The sequence below is a fragment of the Zootoca vivipara genome, chromosome 9 (assembly GCF_965207765.1).
Source record: "Zootoca vivipara chromosome 9, rZooViv2.hap1.1, whole genome shotgun sequence".
In the NCBI taxonomy this organism is placed as follows: domain Eukaryota; kingdom Metazoa; phylum Chordata; class Lepidosauria; order Squamata; family Lacertidae; genus Zootoca; species Zootoca vivipara.
This window is the reverse complement of record NC_142592.1, coordinates 64999920-65019183: the sequence shown is the minus strand read 5'-3', so window position 1 is coordinate 65019183 and position 19264 is coordinate 64999920. Positions and strand designations below refer to the sequence as shown.

General features: G+C 47.7%; 1 protein-coding gene across 1 annotated transcript; it reads left to right on the top strand.

Moving 5' to 3' along the window:
• The first annotated feature begins 17163 nt into the window (after positions 1–17163).
• On the top strand, positions 17164–18982 carry LOC148684672 (interferon-induced protein with tetratricopeptide repeats 5-like). The gene is made up of 2 exons (XM_088651911.1): positions 17164–17209; positions 17295–18982. Exons 1-2 carry the CDS (start codon positions 17164–17166, stop codon positions 18605–18607), a joined length of 1359 nt encoding a protein of 452 aa, XP_088508037.1. The 3' UTR covers positions 18608–18982.
• Positions 18983–19264: the final 282 nt, after the last annotated feature.

Genomic DNA, 19264 nt, shown 5'->3' with positions numbered 1-19264 from the left:
AACCACTTTCCAGAATATTGTTATAGATTTAGGGGGGATCCCCCTAAACTCTGGGGTACATAAATGCTAGAATTCTGATTAATTGGTGAAATATCTGCTGCGTTCTGGATCCTATTGTTCTGGGATTCAGCTCAGTACATAACAATTGGGATATGGGTTAAAGCAGTGGTCCTCAACCATGGGCCTCCAGATGTTTTGAGACTACAATTCCCATAATTCCTGACCACTGGTCCTGCTAGCTAGGGATCATGGGAGTTGTAGGCCAAAAACGTCTGGAGGCCCAAGGTTGAGCACCACTGGGTTAAAGTACAGGCTGCAGAGCTGTGCCAGACAGAGGAATTTCTCGGCTAGCTCATGGAAAACCAGCCTGGCTGGCTTCAGGAAGAGAAAACCTGTTTTCATGACAAAAGGTATTGATGGGCCAGTTGAGGAGAGGAATCCTTTAGCCTGGGGAGTAAGATGTTACCAAGGTGGTGGGGTGGGTGTTTGAAGGAACAGGTAAATGGAGTTTTCAAGCAAGGGTTTATGGGAAGGAGAATCAGGGAGAAGAGCCAAGATCCATCTTGGGCAGGCAGGCTGAAGGCTGCCTGAGCTGCCGCCTCTTGAAATGACCATGCCTTAAGATCTGGACTCCCTCCATGCACACTGAAGATGTAAATAGGTGAACAGCCCATATTTATTTAAGCCACGGCAGTCTCCACTGTGCCTTCCATTCTCCAAAGGGACATAGAGCCTGTGTGGGTGCCTGGGACCCCATGGCTCTTGCCGCTGCTCGGCTGAAAGAGGGGCAGGCACTCGACCTTTGTAACAATACATAGTAGATGAATTACCAACTGTGGATGAATGGCAGAAGAAGTTGATAGAATATATGGAACTGTCTGAGTTGACGGGGAGACTCCGGGACCGGAGTGAAGAAGCAGCGGAAGAAGATTGGAAGAAATTTAAAATTTATTTGAAAAACAAGCATGTAATAGATTGATTTAATGGTAGTGAGGGAGATACAAGGAGGTTGTAGACAATATAAGGGTTTGAAAATAAGCATTGTTAGAAGATAAGGATATTTTAACTAAGATGTAAGATATAGATTGAGTGTTTAAAGGATAAGATACAGTAGATATAGTAAAGTGGTAATATTGAAGTAAATTTAGAGTTTATATAAGATTTAGAATTTACTAAATATGAAATGTAAAGAAGCGCAGCAGGAGGAGGAAGAGGAAGTCAATAGATTAGAAATAAGGGTTATAAGTAAGAATTTTTTTGTTTTGTTTGTTTTTGTATTTTTGTGTTTTTTGTATCTTTTGTATTTTTTGTGTTTTGCATTTTTGCATGTTTGAAAATCTTTAATAAATATATATATTTTTTAAAAAACAATACATAGTAGATGGAGGGAGTCCCCAAATGCTTTGCACTCAGGGGCACGTTTGGAAATCTAAGATATTGACATGTGGGCTACAATATACCCATTTCACAGGAGGGAAAATGTGAGCTGCTCAGAAACCACAAATCATATTACCCCCAACCCCAAGCTGGGGAAAAAACAACAGACACAGCCCTACACAGCTTATTCCCCTCCCCATGACAAGCTGAAATAAGATAATTTACGGAAAACAAAAAAAAAACAATTGCAGAATAAAGTATACATACACACAAACAATGCAAATGGCTTTAATTTACATAAATGATGCAGGCTGGAGAAATCAGGTTCTTTTTCCTCAGTACAAAAATCTGAGCAATATTTGCTGCAGAGTTTAGCATTCCAACAAGTTTACTTTTTGCTGCAAATTTTCTACAGGTTTTTTTTCCAGCTCCCACGGAAGCCTCTCGGAGGCTTTTAAATGGGCTCAGCAAGGCGTTTGGATCAGGCCCGCTATCAATCTGGTAAGGCAAGGGAATAAAATACCCTTACAAAATGAAATCTGCATGCTTAGAGTATAATTTTCAAGAGCTCCTGGCTTGGGCCTCCATCTCTAACCAGCTCCCTCTGGACCCATGAAAGGCACTTGTATTTTAATGAGGATTATTTCCCTACCAAATTTTTCAACATCGTTTTCCAGCTGTTTCTGTTCCAGAGTTGCTCATAAAATCTTTCCTCCCCACCCCGCCTGCTTGAATAATGAAGAGAGTGTATATTTTCCCTTAATAGTCCCTCTTCATTTCAGAAAATGGCTGTGCCTAGATTTTTGAACAAATATCCCTCTAGTAAAATGAATACACATAGAATACCAGAACAGTAGCACCGCAAGGGACTTTGCATCACTCTGCCCAATGATTCTTGGATGGCGTGTCAGCCCAAGAACGGGGACCATAGTAGGGCAGGTTATTAATCAACAGGGAAGTAACGGAACGATTCTCTCTCAGAATAGTATGCAGGATGTTTTGGAGGTTCAGCTTGCAGAAAGGGGTTTGCATGAGGTTAAAACAGAGCAAGGGACCTTCGGATTTCCAGGCTATCCCTTAAAGTTTAGACTGATACATCTTAGGTTGCTTCTTCTTTACATCTTCCACCTCACACTCCTCTCTCGAACCTCAAGATCATCTTTGAACCATCCTCTGAGAAGCTGTTTTCGTTCCCACAAGGTATCTTAGAAACAGAGCCATCCCAAGGTGCTTGATCCTGTTGTCAAATTCATTCCCCGTGAAAAATCCTGGCCGTGGAGTTGGTTTTGTTTTGCTTTGGGTTTTTTAAATTATACTTCAACAGTGAACAACTGGCCAAAATAGAGGCCAGTATTGTAAATAAGTTTGCAGTGGTGGGGCTGACTGAGGTAACCCTGAAAAGTAGCCTTGGGACACTTCTTCTTCTCCTCTTCTCTTCTATTTACAGGTTCAAATCTATAACTTCCCCCATCCTTTCCCAAGGGAGCTTAAGCCAGCTCACCATAATAAAAATGGCATTATGGTGCTAAACATTTTAGGGGAGCTTTATGGAACATTGCAGGGTTGGGTCCATGCATTCCTAGCTCGGACCCCAGAAAGCATGCAGGCAGGGCATTAATTAAGTTATGTTGTAGGGACCTGCCTGCTTCTCAGGGGTACAGGAATATCTTCTTCTTTTTCTTCTTCTTCTTTTTCTTCTTCTTCTTCTTCTTCTTCTTCTTCTTCTTCTTCTTCTTCTTCTTCTTCTTCTTCTTCTTCTTCTTCGATCACTCATATCCGAGTAAGACTGTCTTCCATAAACACGGTTTTAACAATGAGTCCACAATGAGTCCCTCCACAGTGGGGACATTGGTTTCCGGGTGGGAGTTGATCACGGTGTGGATTTGCCAAGCGTGCCTTCCTCTTAGCATGTTGCGTCCTGAGTTCAAGTGTCTTCATAGTCCATGACACGTTTGGTAAAGGCTGTTCTCCAATTGGAGCGCTCGCAGGCCAGTGTTTCCAGGTTTTTGGTGTTTATACTACATTTTTAAAAATTTGCCTTGAGACAGTCTTTAAACCTCTTTTGTTGACCACCAGCATTACACTTTCCATTCTTAAGTTCAGAATAGTGTAGTTGTTTGGAAGATCTTCACATGACCGGTCCAATGAAGTTGATGTTGAAGAATCATTGCTTCAACACTGGTGATCTTTGCTTCTTCCAGTACAGTACACTGTTATTAGTTCGCCTGCCTTCCCAAGTGATGTGTAAATCACTTGGGACAATAATGGCCACCAAGTCACCAGAGGCCCCTTGCAAGGCCATCTTGCCCTATGAGCCACTGCTAACTGGTGGCTATGAGCTAGACAGGATTATGACTGGAGCTGAAAGTCAATTAATGGCCCCTAAAGTGTTGTTTGCATCCGGTCTTAATAGGTGGGAACCTGCAAGGCCTCTAACAATGGCTGATTTATTTGTCTTCTCAAACCCATTACTGGCTGATAAATCTTCCAGGAAACATGCTTCTGACACCAACTGGGTCATGTGGTCGTCCTCCTCCTGGAGTGCTTTCTTTTTGAGAAACATTTGAGGGACGTTACATCATGGTGATACTGCAGGAACACATGCCTGTCCTTGAGAAATTTCGCTCCTTACAGAATCCCTTCAAACCTCTTGGGCTATTCCATGGTTGGGAGTAACCTTCAAGTTCACTCCAAATTTTGCTTTAGGCTGCATACGCACCATACATTTAAAACACATGACTCCTCCATTCAAAAGAATCATGGGAATTGTAGTTTAGGAATTGTAGCTACCTGAGGGTTCTTGGGGGCTGGGGCTAATGAATTTCCAAAATAAAGTTATACAAAATTCTACAAAATACAGTGTTATCCAATGGGATGGGATGACATTATGCATAACCCAGTTAAAGATCACTGTTGAACGAAGCAGACATAAAATGAATCCAAAACAAATAAGCCACAAGTATGTGAATGTGTGGGAGATACTGCATGGAACTAATTATAGTACAGTGGTACCTTGGTTCTCAAACTTAATCTGTTCCGGAAGTCCATTCCAAAACCAAAGCGTTCCAAAACCAAGGAGCGCTTTCCCATAGAAAGTAATGTAAAATGGATTAATCCGTTCCAGACAATTAAAAACAACCCCTAAAACAGCAATTTAACTTGAATTTTACTCTCTAATGAGACCACTGATCCATAAAATGAAAGCAATAAACAATGCACTGCAGTCACACAATCAATCAATCAATCAATCAGTAGCTGAACTGGGTTCCACACAAGTCACAAAAACAAAAGAGCTGAAAAAACAAAAATGCAAAATAAATAGCAAAAACAGACAGACCTCAGTGTAACACTCATAACAGAAGTTTAACTCTCAAAACGGAGCATGTTTGTCTTCCAAAGAAAGTTCGCAAACCGGAACACTTACTTGCCGATTTGCAGTGTTTGGGTTCCAAGTTGCTGGAGTACCAAGGCGTTTGAGAACCAAAGTACCACTGTATAAGCATAATGGTTAAACAAGACAGGGTTACAAAACATGGACCCTGTTATACCTGAGGCAGGCAGGCCGCCTTAGCATCTCGCTGCCTCGGTCACCCCCAAACTCACAGTGCAGAGCCTCCCGCAACAGAAGAGCCCATTGCGACGCTCCGGCCGACGGGCGGGCTCTTCCCCCGACTCAACTCTTGGGCCCCGGACTCTCAGCCTGGTGGCCCTGAGAGCCCGGCACCCGGGTTCCCCACACCCCTAGTGCCTATGGGAAAGACGGCCCTGCCTGCAAGATAGCTTCTGCGGAGAAGTTGCACTTGGCTCAAGGTGGCTGATATCAATGGGCATATGATACTTATGTATGCTGTGAGATCAAACACAGGAGAAGCTTCCTGATGGAGAATAGGATGTCCCTGCTTATTTAACTTACATGCAGAATTCATCATGTGAAAGGCTGGACTAGATGAATCCCAAGCCGGAATTAAGATTGCCGGAAGAAATATCAACAACCTCAGATATGCAGATGACACAACCTTGATGGCAGAAAGTGAGGAGGAATTAAAGAACCTCTTAATGAGGGTGAAAGAGGAGAGGGCAAAATATGGTCTGAAGCTCAACATCAAAAAAACCCAAGATCATGGCCACTGGTCCCATCACCTCCTGGCAAATAGAAGGGGAAGAAATGGAGGCAGTGAGAGATTTTACTTTCTTGGGCTCCTTGATCACTGCAGATGGTGACAGCAGTCACGAAGTTAAAAGACGCCTGCTTCTTGGGAGAAAAGCAATGACAAACCTAGACAGCATCTTAAAAAGTAGAGACATCACCTTGCCGACAAAGGTCCATATAGTTAAAGCTATGGTTTTCCCAGTAGTGATGTATGGAAGTGAGAGCTGGACCATAAAGAAGGCTGATCGCCGAAGAATTGATGCTTTTGAATTACGGTGCTGGAGGAGACTCCTGAGAGTCCCATGGACTGCAAGAAGATCAAACCTATCCATTCTGAAGGAAATCAGCTCTGAGCGCTCACTGGAAGGACAGATCCTGAAGCTGAGGCTCCAATACTTTGGCTACCTCATGAGAAGAGAAGACTCCCTGGAAAAGACCCTGATGTTGGGAAAGATTGAGGGCACTAGGAGAAGGGGACGACAGAGGACGAGATGGTTGGACAGTGTTCTCGAAGCCACCAACATGAATTTGACCAAACTGCGGGAGGCAGTGCAAGACAGGAGTGCCTGGCGTGCTCTAGTCCATGGGGTCACGAAGAGTCGGACACGACTAAACGACTAAACAGCAACAACATTTTCATTGGAGAAATGTTGGAAGGTATGATATCCCAGGATGAGGAAATAACAGGCTGTGTCCTGCTTCTGACTTAGAATCACAGAATCGTAGAGCTGAAATGCACCCAGGGGTCATCTAGTCCAACCCCCTGCAATGCAGGAATCTCAGCTAAAGCATCCAGGACAGATGGCTACCTAGCCTCTGCTTAAAAACCTCCAGTGAAGGAGTGTCCACAACCACCAGAGGGAGACAGGGAAGGAGATTTATGATAGGTGACATCTGATTTTGTCTGCAGGTAACAATTACATAGGCCCACGCCATCCTGCAGTTTCTGCTCCAGTGGCTTTTTTATGCGTTGATTGCAGGCTGAGAGATGGGAGTTTTAAAAAAGGGGGGGGAGAAAACCAGAACAAGTAGGACGTGTGTGTGTCAGATGGCGTGAAGAGAAGGGGTGATAAGTAAATCTCACTTCAAATACCTTTGACGAGAACAGCCTGTGTATCAGGGCTGAGCTGCTGGTTCCTCCTGCGCTCGAGGCCGGCGGGGAGGGAGGAGCAGAAGGGATTCGTTTTGGTTTAAATTGGGAGATTGTCAGCGTTTGCTGAAACCAACACTTCGCCTGTATGAAGCCTTCATGCTCAGCTGCTTCTGTTGACGGGGAGCTTCTGGACGGAATTGGATAAGGCTTCTCGGTGGCCTCGAATGACGGCAGCGACTGTTTAATAATGCCCTTTACTGGGAAGCCTAAACCAGGGGTAGGCAACCTAAGGCCCATGGGCCGGATGAAGCCCAATCGCCTTCTCAATCTGGCCCACAGATGGTCTGGTAATCAGCTTGTTTTTACATGAGCAGAATGTGCCCCAGACATATGATTAATCTGGGGACATTACATTAAATCCGGGGACATTCCGGGGATGGATTTTTTTCTGGGGACAGACTGGTAAATCCGGTGGCTGTCCCCGGGAACCGGGGACGTCTGGTAACCATACTGTAGGAAGCAGTGTTGATTGCAGCAGCACCTGTGGGCAAGGCTGGCTCTGCCATGTGACAGAGAGAGGCAGCTGCCTCGGGCAGCTAGTACTGGGGACAGGGGGGAGTGGAGGGGGCGACTTGTGCCACATGGCCTGCCTTGTGCCCACCAAGCTAGCCTGTTGCGCAGTGGAAGACACTGTTCTGTTGCCAGGGGGGGAGCTTCCACTGCCAATCTGGTAATTTTCCCACACGGAATGAGGGCCCCTGCGTCATGGGTGACATGTTGGCAACCCAACTCCTGCCTCAACAGTTTAGGCCAGGGGTCAGCAACCTTCTTCAGCAGTGGATCCCCAAACTAAGGCCCGGGAGCCAGATGCGGCCCAATCACCTTCTAAATCCGGCCCGCGGACGGTCCGGGAATCAGCATGTTTTTACATGAGTAAAATGTGTCCTTTTATTTAAAATGCACCTCTGGGTTATTTGTGGGGCATAGGAATTTGTTCATTCCCCCCCCCAAAAAAATAGTCCCCCCCCCACAATGTCTGAGGGACAGTGGACCGACCCCCTGCTGAAAAATTTTGCTGACCCCTGGTCTGGGGAATTCCAGACCCTCCCCAGAGCCCAAAGCAATCATCCACTACAGCCCCAGAGAGGGTCTCCTCGGAAGCCAGAGGTGCAGCTGCGCTTTGCTGCAACGAGAAAAGAAACCTCGCTCTGCAAACAGTCCTGCTCCACCTTGCTTGCTTGGGCCAGATACATAGCTGTCAAGTTCTCCCTTTTTTAAGGGAAATTCCCTTATGTTGAATAGGCTTCCTTGCGAGAAAAGGGGAAACTTGACAGCTATGGCCAGAGAGGCAAGGCCGGCAGAGCTGAGGTTCAGCCTACCTGCACGACATCTCTCTGCAAGCTACCCTGTCTCTCCTGCTTGCTCATGAGGAAGACGGAGCACCTTTTCATGCCTTTAAAGCCCTCTTTGCTGCATTCTGCCGGCTTGCAGAAAGCAGGGTGCTGCCTTGAGCCTTTGCTCTCCCAGAGGCTGTTCTTACAACAGCGTCAAAGTTGGGGGGAGGATTGTCTTGCCTCTTTTGCTCTTCTGCATGTTTGTGAGCTACATTGGACTGCCTTCCCTCCCACCCTCCTCTCTGTGTTACTGCCCGTCTCTCCATTTTTTCCTCCTTACCTTACCCATAAACTCTTCCCAATTCTCCCTTTGTCTTTTCACACATTTGGTTCCCCAACCCTATACATCATTATGTGCTACTGCTTCATTTGCCTTCATTTGCCTTCCCCATAGCAAAAAATAAAAGGGGGGAATGTTTTATGTTTATTTGGGGGGTGTTTATGTTGGTTCCCCCTAAACAGCTTTCCTGTTCCCTTCTTATTAAAAAATAATGAATCTTAAAAAAATTAAAATGAACCTTTAAAAAAATTAAAAGAGGCTACCTCTGCTTGCTTGCTTGCCTCCCTCTCTCCCCTTCCCTTTGATAAAAAGGGAGAGATTGGTGGGATGGGGCTTGGGGGGGGGGGGTACCTTCTGTGTCACAATAGGTGTAAATGGAGCAGGGAAGCCTTATGTTCTTTGTAAGTTGTGGCTGCTCTTGTTGAAGTACCTCCATTGCAGGGGGTTGGCCTACATGTCCCTCAGAGGTCCTTTACAAATCTGTGATTCTGTGATCATCCCACAGTCTCAAACTCAGCTGGTGCCTGTGCAAGAGAGGCGGGCAGGGCAGCAGCAGGAGGAAGGGGTTTCTGCTAACGCTTACTCCTGAGTAAGCCTGTAGGGGATTGCAGTGGAAGGAGGGAGAGAGAGGGAGGGAGTGGAAGCAGGGCTAGCAGTCCAAGAAAGCAAGCTGACCCAGAGGAAGGCCGCGCAACAGAGGAGACCACAGAAGATAAGATATTACTTCTTAATTTTTAAAAATAACTTTATAATAATTTTTAAAAATAACTTTACACACACACACACACTATCTATCTATCTATCTATCTATCTATCTATCTATCTATTTAAAGTGTCCCTGGATTGAATCTGGTAACCTTATCCTACAGCACCCACAATAGGTAAGGTAAAGGTAAAGGGACCCCTGACCATTAAGTCCAGTCGTGACTGACTCTGGGGTTGCGCGCTCATCTCGCATTATTGGCCGAGGGAGCCGGCGTATAGCTTCCAGGTCATGTGGCCAGCATGACAAAGCCGCTTCTGGCAACCAGAGCAGCACATGGAAACGCCGTTTACCTTCCCTCTGTAGCGGTTCCTATTTATCTACTTGCACCCACAATAGGTCTCAGTAAATAATATCCCCTCAAAAATCAACAGAAGTCTAGTACCCAGATGATAGGAAGTAATAATACCACTCTCTTCTGCCTTGGTCAAACCACACTTTGGAATATTGTGTCCAGTTCCGGGGCACCACAATTTAGGAAGGATGTTGACAAGCTGGAATGTGTGCAGAGGAGGGAGGCCAAGTTGATCAAAGGCTTGGAAAGCAAGCCTTATGAGGAACGGTTGAAGGAGCTGGGCATGTTTAGCCTGGGAAAGAGGAGACTGAGAGGAGATATGAGAGCCGTCTTCAGAGATCTCCAGTACAGCTCCACAAGCTGCAGTACAGTCTATCCCTTGACACAAGGATAAGGTAATATACAAGAGGTCACCATTGCATGAATCCTTGGGTTGCGTTATGTAGTGAGTCTGCCCGTTTAATCGACCTCCTTTGAAAGTCTGGTGCAGAATTTCTCTTTGCTGTGTTACATCCTCCACTAGTAATATACAGGAAAAGCCTCTGCTGGATCAGGTCAAATGGCCATCTAGTCTAGGATCCTGCTCTCCTAGTGCTCAGCCAGATGCCTATGGAAAGTCTGTAAGGAGGATTTGAGTGCGGCTGTACTCTCCCCACTAGTGGTTTCCCAAATATGATACACGGATGCAAACTGCTTTCAACATTGGATGTAGATAATAGCCATCCTAGCTACTAGCCATCTAAAGCTTTATTCTTCATGGAGATTAGATAGATAGATGATAGATAGATAGATAGATAGATATAGATAGATAGATAGATAGATACTGTACATACATACATCTGTACATACATACATACATACATACATACATACATACATACATACATACATACAGGAAAAGCCTCTGCTGGATCAGGTCAAATGGCCATTTAGTCTAGGATCCTGTTCTTGTAGTGCTCAGCCACAGGTCCGTCTTAAGGGTATCCAGCGCCGTGGTGCAAAAATCCATCCGGCATGCCCCCCCCCCAATGTTTCCCTTCCGGTGGGCAGGCTGGAGGGCAGCTCCTCTGATATATATATATATATATATATATATATATATATATATATATAGGCAAGAAGATCAAACCTATCCACCTATCCATTCTGAAGGAAATCAGCCCTGAGTGCTCACTAGAAGGACAGATCGTGAAGCTGAGGCTCCAATACTTTGGCCACCTCATGAGAAGAGAAGACTCCTTGGAAAAGACCCTGATGTTGGGAAAGATGGAGGGCACTAGGAGAAGGGGACGACAGAGGATGAGAAGGTTGGACAGTGTTCTCAAAGCTACGAACATGAGTTTGACCAAACTGCGGGAGGCAGTGCAAGACAGGAGTGCCTGGCGTGCTCTGGTCCATGGGGTCACGAAGAGTCGGACACGACTAAACGACTAAACAACAACATATGGCTGTCATATGGAGGTTGGATCAAGATTGCTTTCTCCTGCTCTGGGACAGGATTTGAACCAATGACTTCAAGTTACAAGAAAGGAGATTCTGACTAGCATCAGGAAGAACTTTCTGATGGTAAGAGCAACTTGACAGTAGAACAACCCCCCCCCCCCCCCTGGAAAATGGTGGGCTCTCCTTCATTGAAAGTTTTAAAGCAAAAGTTGGGTGGCTATCTGTCGTGGATGCTTTAGCTGTGATTCGTGCATTGGACAAGAGGACTCTTAGAATCCCTTCCCACTCCACGGTTCTAGGATTCTACCGTAATAGCTGCCGGGAAGGGGGGGGAGGTTACTCACCCTAGGTTAGGAGATACCTGGCAAGCATATGATCTGGTGCAAATGACTAGCTACATTTTAAAAAGCCAATTACAGTAAATAGTTCCTCTGGCCGAGTCATCCTAAATGCCTATCTGCTGCTTTTGTTGTTGCTGTTCTGAACTCTTCTGCTGCCTGCAGAATACTGTACAGTGGAACCTCGGTTTATGAACACCTCGGTTTATGAATTTTCGGTTTATGAACACCGCGGACCCATCTGGAACAGATTAATTCACTTTCCATTACTTTTAATGGGAAAGTTCGCTTCAGTTTATGAACGGTTACTCCGCGGACCGTCTGGAACGGATTAATCCACCTTCCATTACTTTCAATGGGAAAGTTCGCTTCAGTTTATGAACGCTTCAGTTTATGAACAGACTTCCGGAACCAATTGTGTTCATAAACCGAGGTACCACTGTACAGTACAAGAGTCTCCGGCTGCTACCTCTGCGCCCTGAGGTTGAAAGTCTGAGAGATAGAAGCTTCACCGGCTGGATTCGCATGCTGATGTCTCCCTCTTGAGGCTAGCAGACCCTACGACGACTTGTTTTGGCCTGGCGCTGGAAAAACTGCTTTAAACCCAAAGGCAGCGTCTCCCCCCGTGGGCGATAAAGTCTGCAAGTTCAAACCCCTTGGGGCCAGACGGGACACATGTATTTAACTTTTGCCAGCGCTCCCTCGCGAGACCCTCACGCCTCGCTGCTAACCGTTCATAAACTCTGCAGCCTCTCTCCCTTCCAGCTCCGGCGTTTTCCAAAACGGCACACAGCGTCTGAATAAATAGCATCTGAGCGGCAGCTGGCGGGCACAAGACTCCCGACAATTGGGAACATATGCTGGTAATTGCAGTTCAGACAGAGGATCGCTCTCTCGTGTCAGCGATGGTGGAATTTCTCATAAAACCCATTGACAGGTTTTATAACCTTAGGAGGAACAGAAATAACAAAGGCAGCGCATTCTTCATAATGAATGTTCCTGGCACGGCGGAGATGGACTCCCAGGGGACGCTCTCCTTCCTTCAGAGACGCACTGGCATGAGAGAGAAAAGGCGAAGAGTGGATTCTTCCTGGTTTTTTTTTTTTTTTGCAAAACTGTGTTTTTAATCACAGGGTGGGGGGGTGGGAAGCGGCAGACAACGTGGTGCACTCCAAGGTGGGACACCGGTGGCACCGTGGTCGAAAACACTCAGCCTCTTGGGCTTGCCGATCAGAAGGTCGGTGGTTCGAATCTGCTCCACGGTGGTGAGCTCCCACTGCTCTGTCCCAGCTCCTGCCAACCTAGCAGTTTGAAAGCACGCCAGTGCAAGTAGATAAATGGGTACCGCTGTGGTGGGAGGGTAAATGGCATTTCTGTGCACTCTGGTTTCCGTCACGGTGGTTCTGTTGTGCCAGAAGTGGTTTAGTCCTGCTGGCCACATGACCCCGAAAGCTGTCTGTGGACAAACACCGGCTCCCTTGGCCTGAAAAGTGAAATGAGTGCCGTGCCCCATAGTTGCCTTTGACTGGACTTAACCACCCAGGGGTCATTTACCTTTTACCCTCTCTGAGATGCTACTGGGCAATGGATTAAGACCTGGGAGGCCAGGGTTCAAATCCACCCCTCAGCCATGATGCTCATTGGGTGTGACCTAGGGCCAGTCATTCCTCGCAGCCTAAAGTACATTTCAAGGTGGTTGTGGGGACAAAATGAGGAGGGGGGGAACTACATACACCACCGTGAACTCCTTGGAGGAAAGGGGGGATATAAATCAAAGAGTAGGGGAGATTGTGATGCTAATGTCTGGTACCATTCATTCATTCGCTTAGCCTTTATTGGCATAATTTAGACAATAAAATCATAAAAGAGAGAGAGAGAAAACATTGGTAATCCAGACATATTAAACACATAAAATGTATAAAAGACTCAGTAACCAGCATTAAGTAAAATTAAGTAGTTTTAAATTTGACTTTGAAAATCTCAGCTAAATATCCTGAAACCAAGATATATCCAGTACCTAGATGAAGGTCTACCAGGCTTGTGTGTTGAGCTCACTGCTTTATGTTAGTGAGACACAGGCAACTTGCACCCACCAGGAATGATGCCTCAACACCTTCCATGCGCCCTGTGTCAGCAAGATTTTGGGCCACACATGGCAGGACAGTGTCATACTCCCAAGCCCAAGTTCCCAGCATGTTCTCACTTCTGTCTCAGCGACGTCTAAACTGGCTTGGCCATGGCCACAGAATAGAAGATGGCAGGATCCCCAAGGATGTGCTCTACAGGCTTCAGGTACAGTGGTACCTCGGTTCTCAGACGTCTCGATTGACAAACGTTTCAGAACCCAAATGTCGAAAACCCAGAAGCAAATGCTTCCGTTTTTGAACGCGCCTCAGAAGTTGAAAGGCTTCTGCTGCGTGTTTTTCCGTTTTCTCAATGGAATTTGCAGCCAGCCCTTTGCTCCTTGGTTTTTGAATGTTTCGGAACTCGAACGGTCTTCCGGAATGGATTATGTTCAAGAACCAAGGTACCACTGTACGAGACCCGTTGGCAGGCCAGCTCTGCCTTACAAAGATGTCTGCAAATGTGAGATGGAGGCTGGCAGCAACAATCCCACTGTGCAGATAACCGCAGTGCTTGGAGACGGACAGTTAAGTCATCTATCCATAGCTGTGGCCAGAGGAGAAATGACCACTGGGAGAAGCTCAGAGAGGAGAAACAGCATCTGCAGAAGCAATCATGGACGGGGCGAACAAAGGCTAACCAACACCCGGGGCGGGGCAAACCTCCAGCTGCGCACGCGTTGCGCCACTACATAGACACATGTGTGGTGTAACTACGTAGGGCGCATGTGCAGCGTCGCTAGGTACAGTGCATGTGTGTGACACCGCGCATACGTTGTACATAGCGGTTTGCTGCCAGCGCCGCCCGAGCGCCAGACAGACAGAGGCGGGATCCTCCGCTCACAGCTGTAGCGGCAGCGGAGGGCTCCCACCGCTGTCCGTACGGCGCTCGGGCAGTGCTGGCTGCAAACTGCTATGTACAGCGCATGCATGCGACACCGTGCACGCGTTGTGCGTAGCGATTTGCCACCGGCGCCGCTCGGACGCCGTATGGACGGTGGTGGGATCCTCCACATGCGGCGGCGTCGTGATGGCTGCTTGCGCTGCCGCACCCATGGGCAGCAGGGCGAGCACCCCACGGGGTGCCTTCTTGTCACACAACCCCAGACATGGCACCCGGGGCTCACTGCACTGCCCCCACGCCCCTTGTGATGCCACTGATAATGGAGGCATTGTTGGTATTAGCAATGCTTCCAAACACCAGTTGCTGATGGCCAGGGGAGGGGAGGGAGCTTAGATGGGCCATTGGCCTCACTCTGCATGGCTCTTCATGTGTTCCTTTGTGATCATAGAATCATAGAGTTGGAAGAGACCACGAGGGCCATCCAGTCCAACCCCCTGCCAAGCAGGAAACACCATCAAAGCATTCTTGACCAAAAGGGCCATCCAGTCCAACCCCCTGCCAAGCAGGAAACACCATCAAAGCATTCTTGACATATGCCTGTCAAGCCTCTGCTTAAAGACCTCCAAAGAAGGAGACTCCACCACACTCCTTGGTAGCAAATTCCACTGCCGAACAGTTCTTACTGTCAGGAAGTTCTTCCTAATGTTTAGGTGGAATCTTCTTTTTTGTAGTTTGAATCCATTGCTCCATGTCCGCTTCTCTGGAGCAGCAGAAAACAATCTTTCTCCCTCCTCCATATGACATCCTTTTATATATTTGAACATGGCTATCATATCACCCCTTAACCTTCTCTTCTCCAGGCTAAACATACCCAGCTCCCTAAGCCGTTCCTCATAAGGCATCGTTTCCAGGCCTTTGACCATTTTGGTTGCCCTCTTCTGGACACGTTCCAGCTTGTCAGTATCCTTCTTGAACTGTGGTGCCCAGAACTGGACACAGTACTCCAGGTGAGGTCTGACCAGAGCGGAATACAGTGGTACTATTACTTCCCTTGATCTAGATGCTGTACTCCTATTGATGCAGCCCAGAATTGCATATTCTGGGCTGCAATTGTGTGATGTTCAGAATGTGTCTCGGTTTGCTTTCCCCCTCTCTCCTGGCACATTGCACCGGGGCTGCTGGGTAAGTGTCCCTAAAATAACTTCTCCAGAGACAGCAGCAAGCAGCTGCCGGGAGCAGAATCAACAGGTCTCTGTGTTTTGAAAACAGACAGGCGTTTAGTGCTGCGGCTTGATGCGCATCGCATGCATGCACAGAAACTCGCAGCCGGCGATAGGTTTTTTTTTTTTGTAATTAAAGGTGCCCGGCAGCTAGCACTGCAGTGCACAGCGTAATACTATAATCTTGACAAATCCCTTTGCTTCCTTGGAAAGATGAGGCTAAGTCAAAGGCAGAGGCAGCGGGGGGTGGGGTGGGGGGAAACCGCACGTAATAATAGGACCAAAGGCAAAGCGAATGAACGCAGTAAGGCGAGGGGATTAGATCTACATTCCTTTCATTACATTATATTGTGTTTTTATTATTACGCCCGCCCTTATCACTTAATCTGAGAGCTGCAGTGGCTGATAACGTGGAATAAAAACAAATGGAGTCCATCTCCTCCCCCTTACCTACCCCATGTATCCAACCACACGCCCACCCCAGCTTCAAACCTACCCGGCCACAGCACTCACATGCCAAGGAACTGGAGAGGAAGGGAGAGATTGTCACCAGGTGTAGCTGAATGGAGAATGTAAATCATAAAAAGAGGGAAAAGGAGGTGTGTTGTGGTTGATGTAGCTTGGAGGCTGGTGTCCTGGCAGGAACATAAAGGAGGTATACCCTGTCTCAGAGTGCTGGACACATGCACCCAGGTGGCAAAGGAGACAAGCATTTTATTCTGAAGGCACGTCACCTCTCCATTTCCCATGGTGCAAATTTGTACCTATTTTTATTTCCTTTTGAAAGCAACATAAATGTATACATGCCTGGGATACGGATGGTGCTGTGGTCTAAACCACGGAGCCTCTTGGGCTTGCCGATCGGAACGTCGGTGGTTCGAATCCCACCAATGGGGTGAGCTCCCGTTGTTCTGTCCCAGCTCCTGCCAGCCTACCGGTAGCAGTTTCAAAACATACCAGTGAGGGGCCAGAAGAGGGCAACCAAAATGGTCAAAGGCCTGGAAACGATGCCTTATGAGGAACGGCTTAGGGAGCTGGGTATGTTTAGCCTGGAGAAGAGAAGGTTAGGGGGTGATATGATAGCCATGTTCAAATATATAAAAGGATGCCATTTAGAGGAGGGAGAAAGGTTGTTTTCTGCTGGTCCAGAGAAGCGGACACGGAGCAATGGATTCAAACTACAAAAAAGAAGATTCCACCTAAACATTAGGAAGAACTTCCTGACAGTAAGAGCTGTTTGGCAGTGGAATTTGCTGCCAAGGAGTGTGGTGGAGTCTCCTTCTTTGGAGGTCTTTAAGCAGAGGCTTGACAGACATATGTCAAGAATGCTTTGATGGTGTTTCCTGCTTGGCAGGGGGTTGGACTGGATGGCCCTTGTGGTCTCTTCCAACTCTATGATTCTATGTCCGCGAGTGGCCGGCTAAAATGTTGCGCTTGGAGGCTTTGCAAGCAGCCAAGCCGACCCGTCTTTGCAAGAGCCAAGCAACATTCCTCTCCAGAAGGAAGAAATGAATCTCTCTTTTGAGTTTCGGTTTCGGTTTTGCCAGAGGGGGCTCACTGCGTTGTTATAGAAACTGAGAGAGTGAGGCAAAAGTTTGCAGGCAGAGGTAGCGTCCTGCAGACTGCTGGACCGCTGGCGAGGGAAAGTTTTCTTCCTGCGAAATTCAACCTCCTCTCTGGGAAAGGAAAAATGAGGTAAGCAGTGACTCCTGCATAGATCAGACACCTCCTGCTTAATGACCTCCTGTTCTGCATTTTGTGCAGCAGGAGTTAGAATCCTAGAATGGGAGAGACAAGAGGGGACCCCCCCCAGCATATCCTAGCCCTCTGCAATGCAAGTTGGATGTTGCTGTACCCCAGCTTCAGCAGCCAGCATGGCGGGGCAACAGGTGTGTGCTTCCATTTCGGCCACACCCAAGTCTAAATCCTAAATCCTCTGTGCCCTATATCCTCTGAGCCCTTTTGAGCCTGCAGCCCCCCTTCACCCTTTCGAGATTAAGGACAAGGTGGATGCATTGCACATCCTGCAGACGCTGGCCCCAAAGGCGCAGCACACCCCACACCCCAATCGAGGCACCTACCTTGCCATGAGGGGCTACCTCCAGCACCTGCAGGGGAACTACAAGGAGGCCCTTGACAGCCTCCGAGAAGCAGAGGGGGCTCTGAAGCGGGACCACCCTGCCAACTTCTCCCGCCAGGCCTTGGTGACCTACGGCAACTACGCCTGGGTCTACTACCGCTTGGTCAATTATGACATGGTGGACCTCTACCTGGTACGCATCCACGACATCTGCCGGTCCTTGTCCAGCCCAGAGGCTTACTCTGCAATGATCCCTGAAATCCACGCTCAGAAAGGCTGGTCCCTCCTGGCCGGAGGCTTCCGGAATGGGGATGAGGCCGCAGAATGCTTCCGGAAGGCGCTGGAGGCGGAAGAGTCCAATGAGGAGTTCCAGGCCGGACTGGCCATCTCCGTTTATGCCTCCTGGACTCCTTCTTGTAATGCTGAACAACGGGAAGAAGCCCAGAAGTTGCTGGAAGAAGTTGTCGCTCGCCAGCCGCAGAACTACGAAGCCAAAGCTTATTTGGCTTACGTACTTAGGAACGTGGACATGGAAAGAGCGCTCTGCCTCGCGGACGATGTTGCCCAGGAGAGCATGAACCCCGAAGTCCTTCGAATCATCTGCAAGCTGCTCAGGCCACAATTCATTCCCCGTACCATTTCCATTCTGAAGAAGGCCATCACCCTAGATCACGGCTACTATCTCCTCCACTACGACCTTGGCCTGTGCTACCTGAAGCAGTTGGAGAGCCCTCCAGGCGATGTCAGAGAAGAAGCTGTCGAGGCTGCCATCGAGAGCTTCAAGCGCGCTCTGGAGATGAAACCTACCTCCATCTTCACCCGGCTGAAGCTGGCAAAGGTTTACGGCGAGAGGTCTCCGGCTTACGAGGAAGAGATCTACCTGAACCTGCTGGAGGAGCTCCCGGGAGCCAGCAATAGATGCCAGCAGTCGATCTACATGAACTGGGGGGATTTCCTCCTCCACAAGAAGGGGATGAAGAGTCAGGCCCTAGAGATGTACCAGGCGGCCGCCAGGATCCCCACAGACCATTCATATGAGAGGAAGCAGCTGGAAATTCGCCTGAAGAAGCTGGCGAGTATGTTCAGGGAAGACGGAGAAATGGGCCAGGCGAGAGCTATCTACAGCTTCCTTGAAGAAACGGGGCTTCAACAGGACGGATGGTGGCAAAGGGGTTCCTGGCAAAAGAGTGGCAGGGCCCAGCAGTGAAAGACCTCCACACTTACACACTTGCAAAGAGGCAGGGGGTTGTGGCTCCTTCCTTCCAGTTTTGGCTCTTCCTGCAGCCTTTGAACCCCTGGATCCTCTGACAGGAGTTTTTGCTGGAGGAAAGCTGGTTTCCTTAAAGTTTCATTGCATTCCCCTCCCTGCACTAAAGGGGGGGGAGAGAGAGAGAGCTTCCAGTTGTGTTTATCTGCAATAAAGTGTTGTTTTTTGTAGAAGTTGCATTGCTTTTATTACTATTACTATTATTGCTACTTTTAGTTGCAGGCGGAAAGTCCTGGATCCAGCAAGGGTTAAAATCTGATGGAGGATTCCATTGCTGAACCAAAGGAGCAAGTTTCTTTGTGGAATAATGGCAGTAGTTGCGCTAAGTACTGCCATTCCTTCTCTCGAGCTGTCCAGGAGGCTGTGCGGAGCTACCTACTAATATGGGAAGATATTTACAAGGAAAGGCAATGTTTGAATCCAACAGAAAAGGAGAATGAGGTGCAAGAGCAAGATTTAGAGGACAATTTTGAATACGAGACTGTGTGTGAGAAGCAACAACTTGAGGACAATTTGGAGACTGATTTAGACCAAAAAAAATATGTGTTGGATGATGAAAAACAAAGATCTGAACAAGGAGACGAGGCCGACAAGGAG

What these genes read in the sequence shown, in the direction of transcription:
- LOC148684672 (XM_088651911.1), top strand. Translation starts at nt 17,164, where the DNA reads ATGTTGCTGTACCCCAGCTTCAGCAGCCAGCATGGCGGGGCAACAG. An exon ending in CCAGCATGGCGGGGCAACAG is followed by an intron (nt 17,210 to 17,294) that starts GTGTGTGCTTCC and finishes TTGAGCCTGCAG; the next exon opens with CCCCCCTTCACCCTTTCGAG.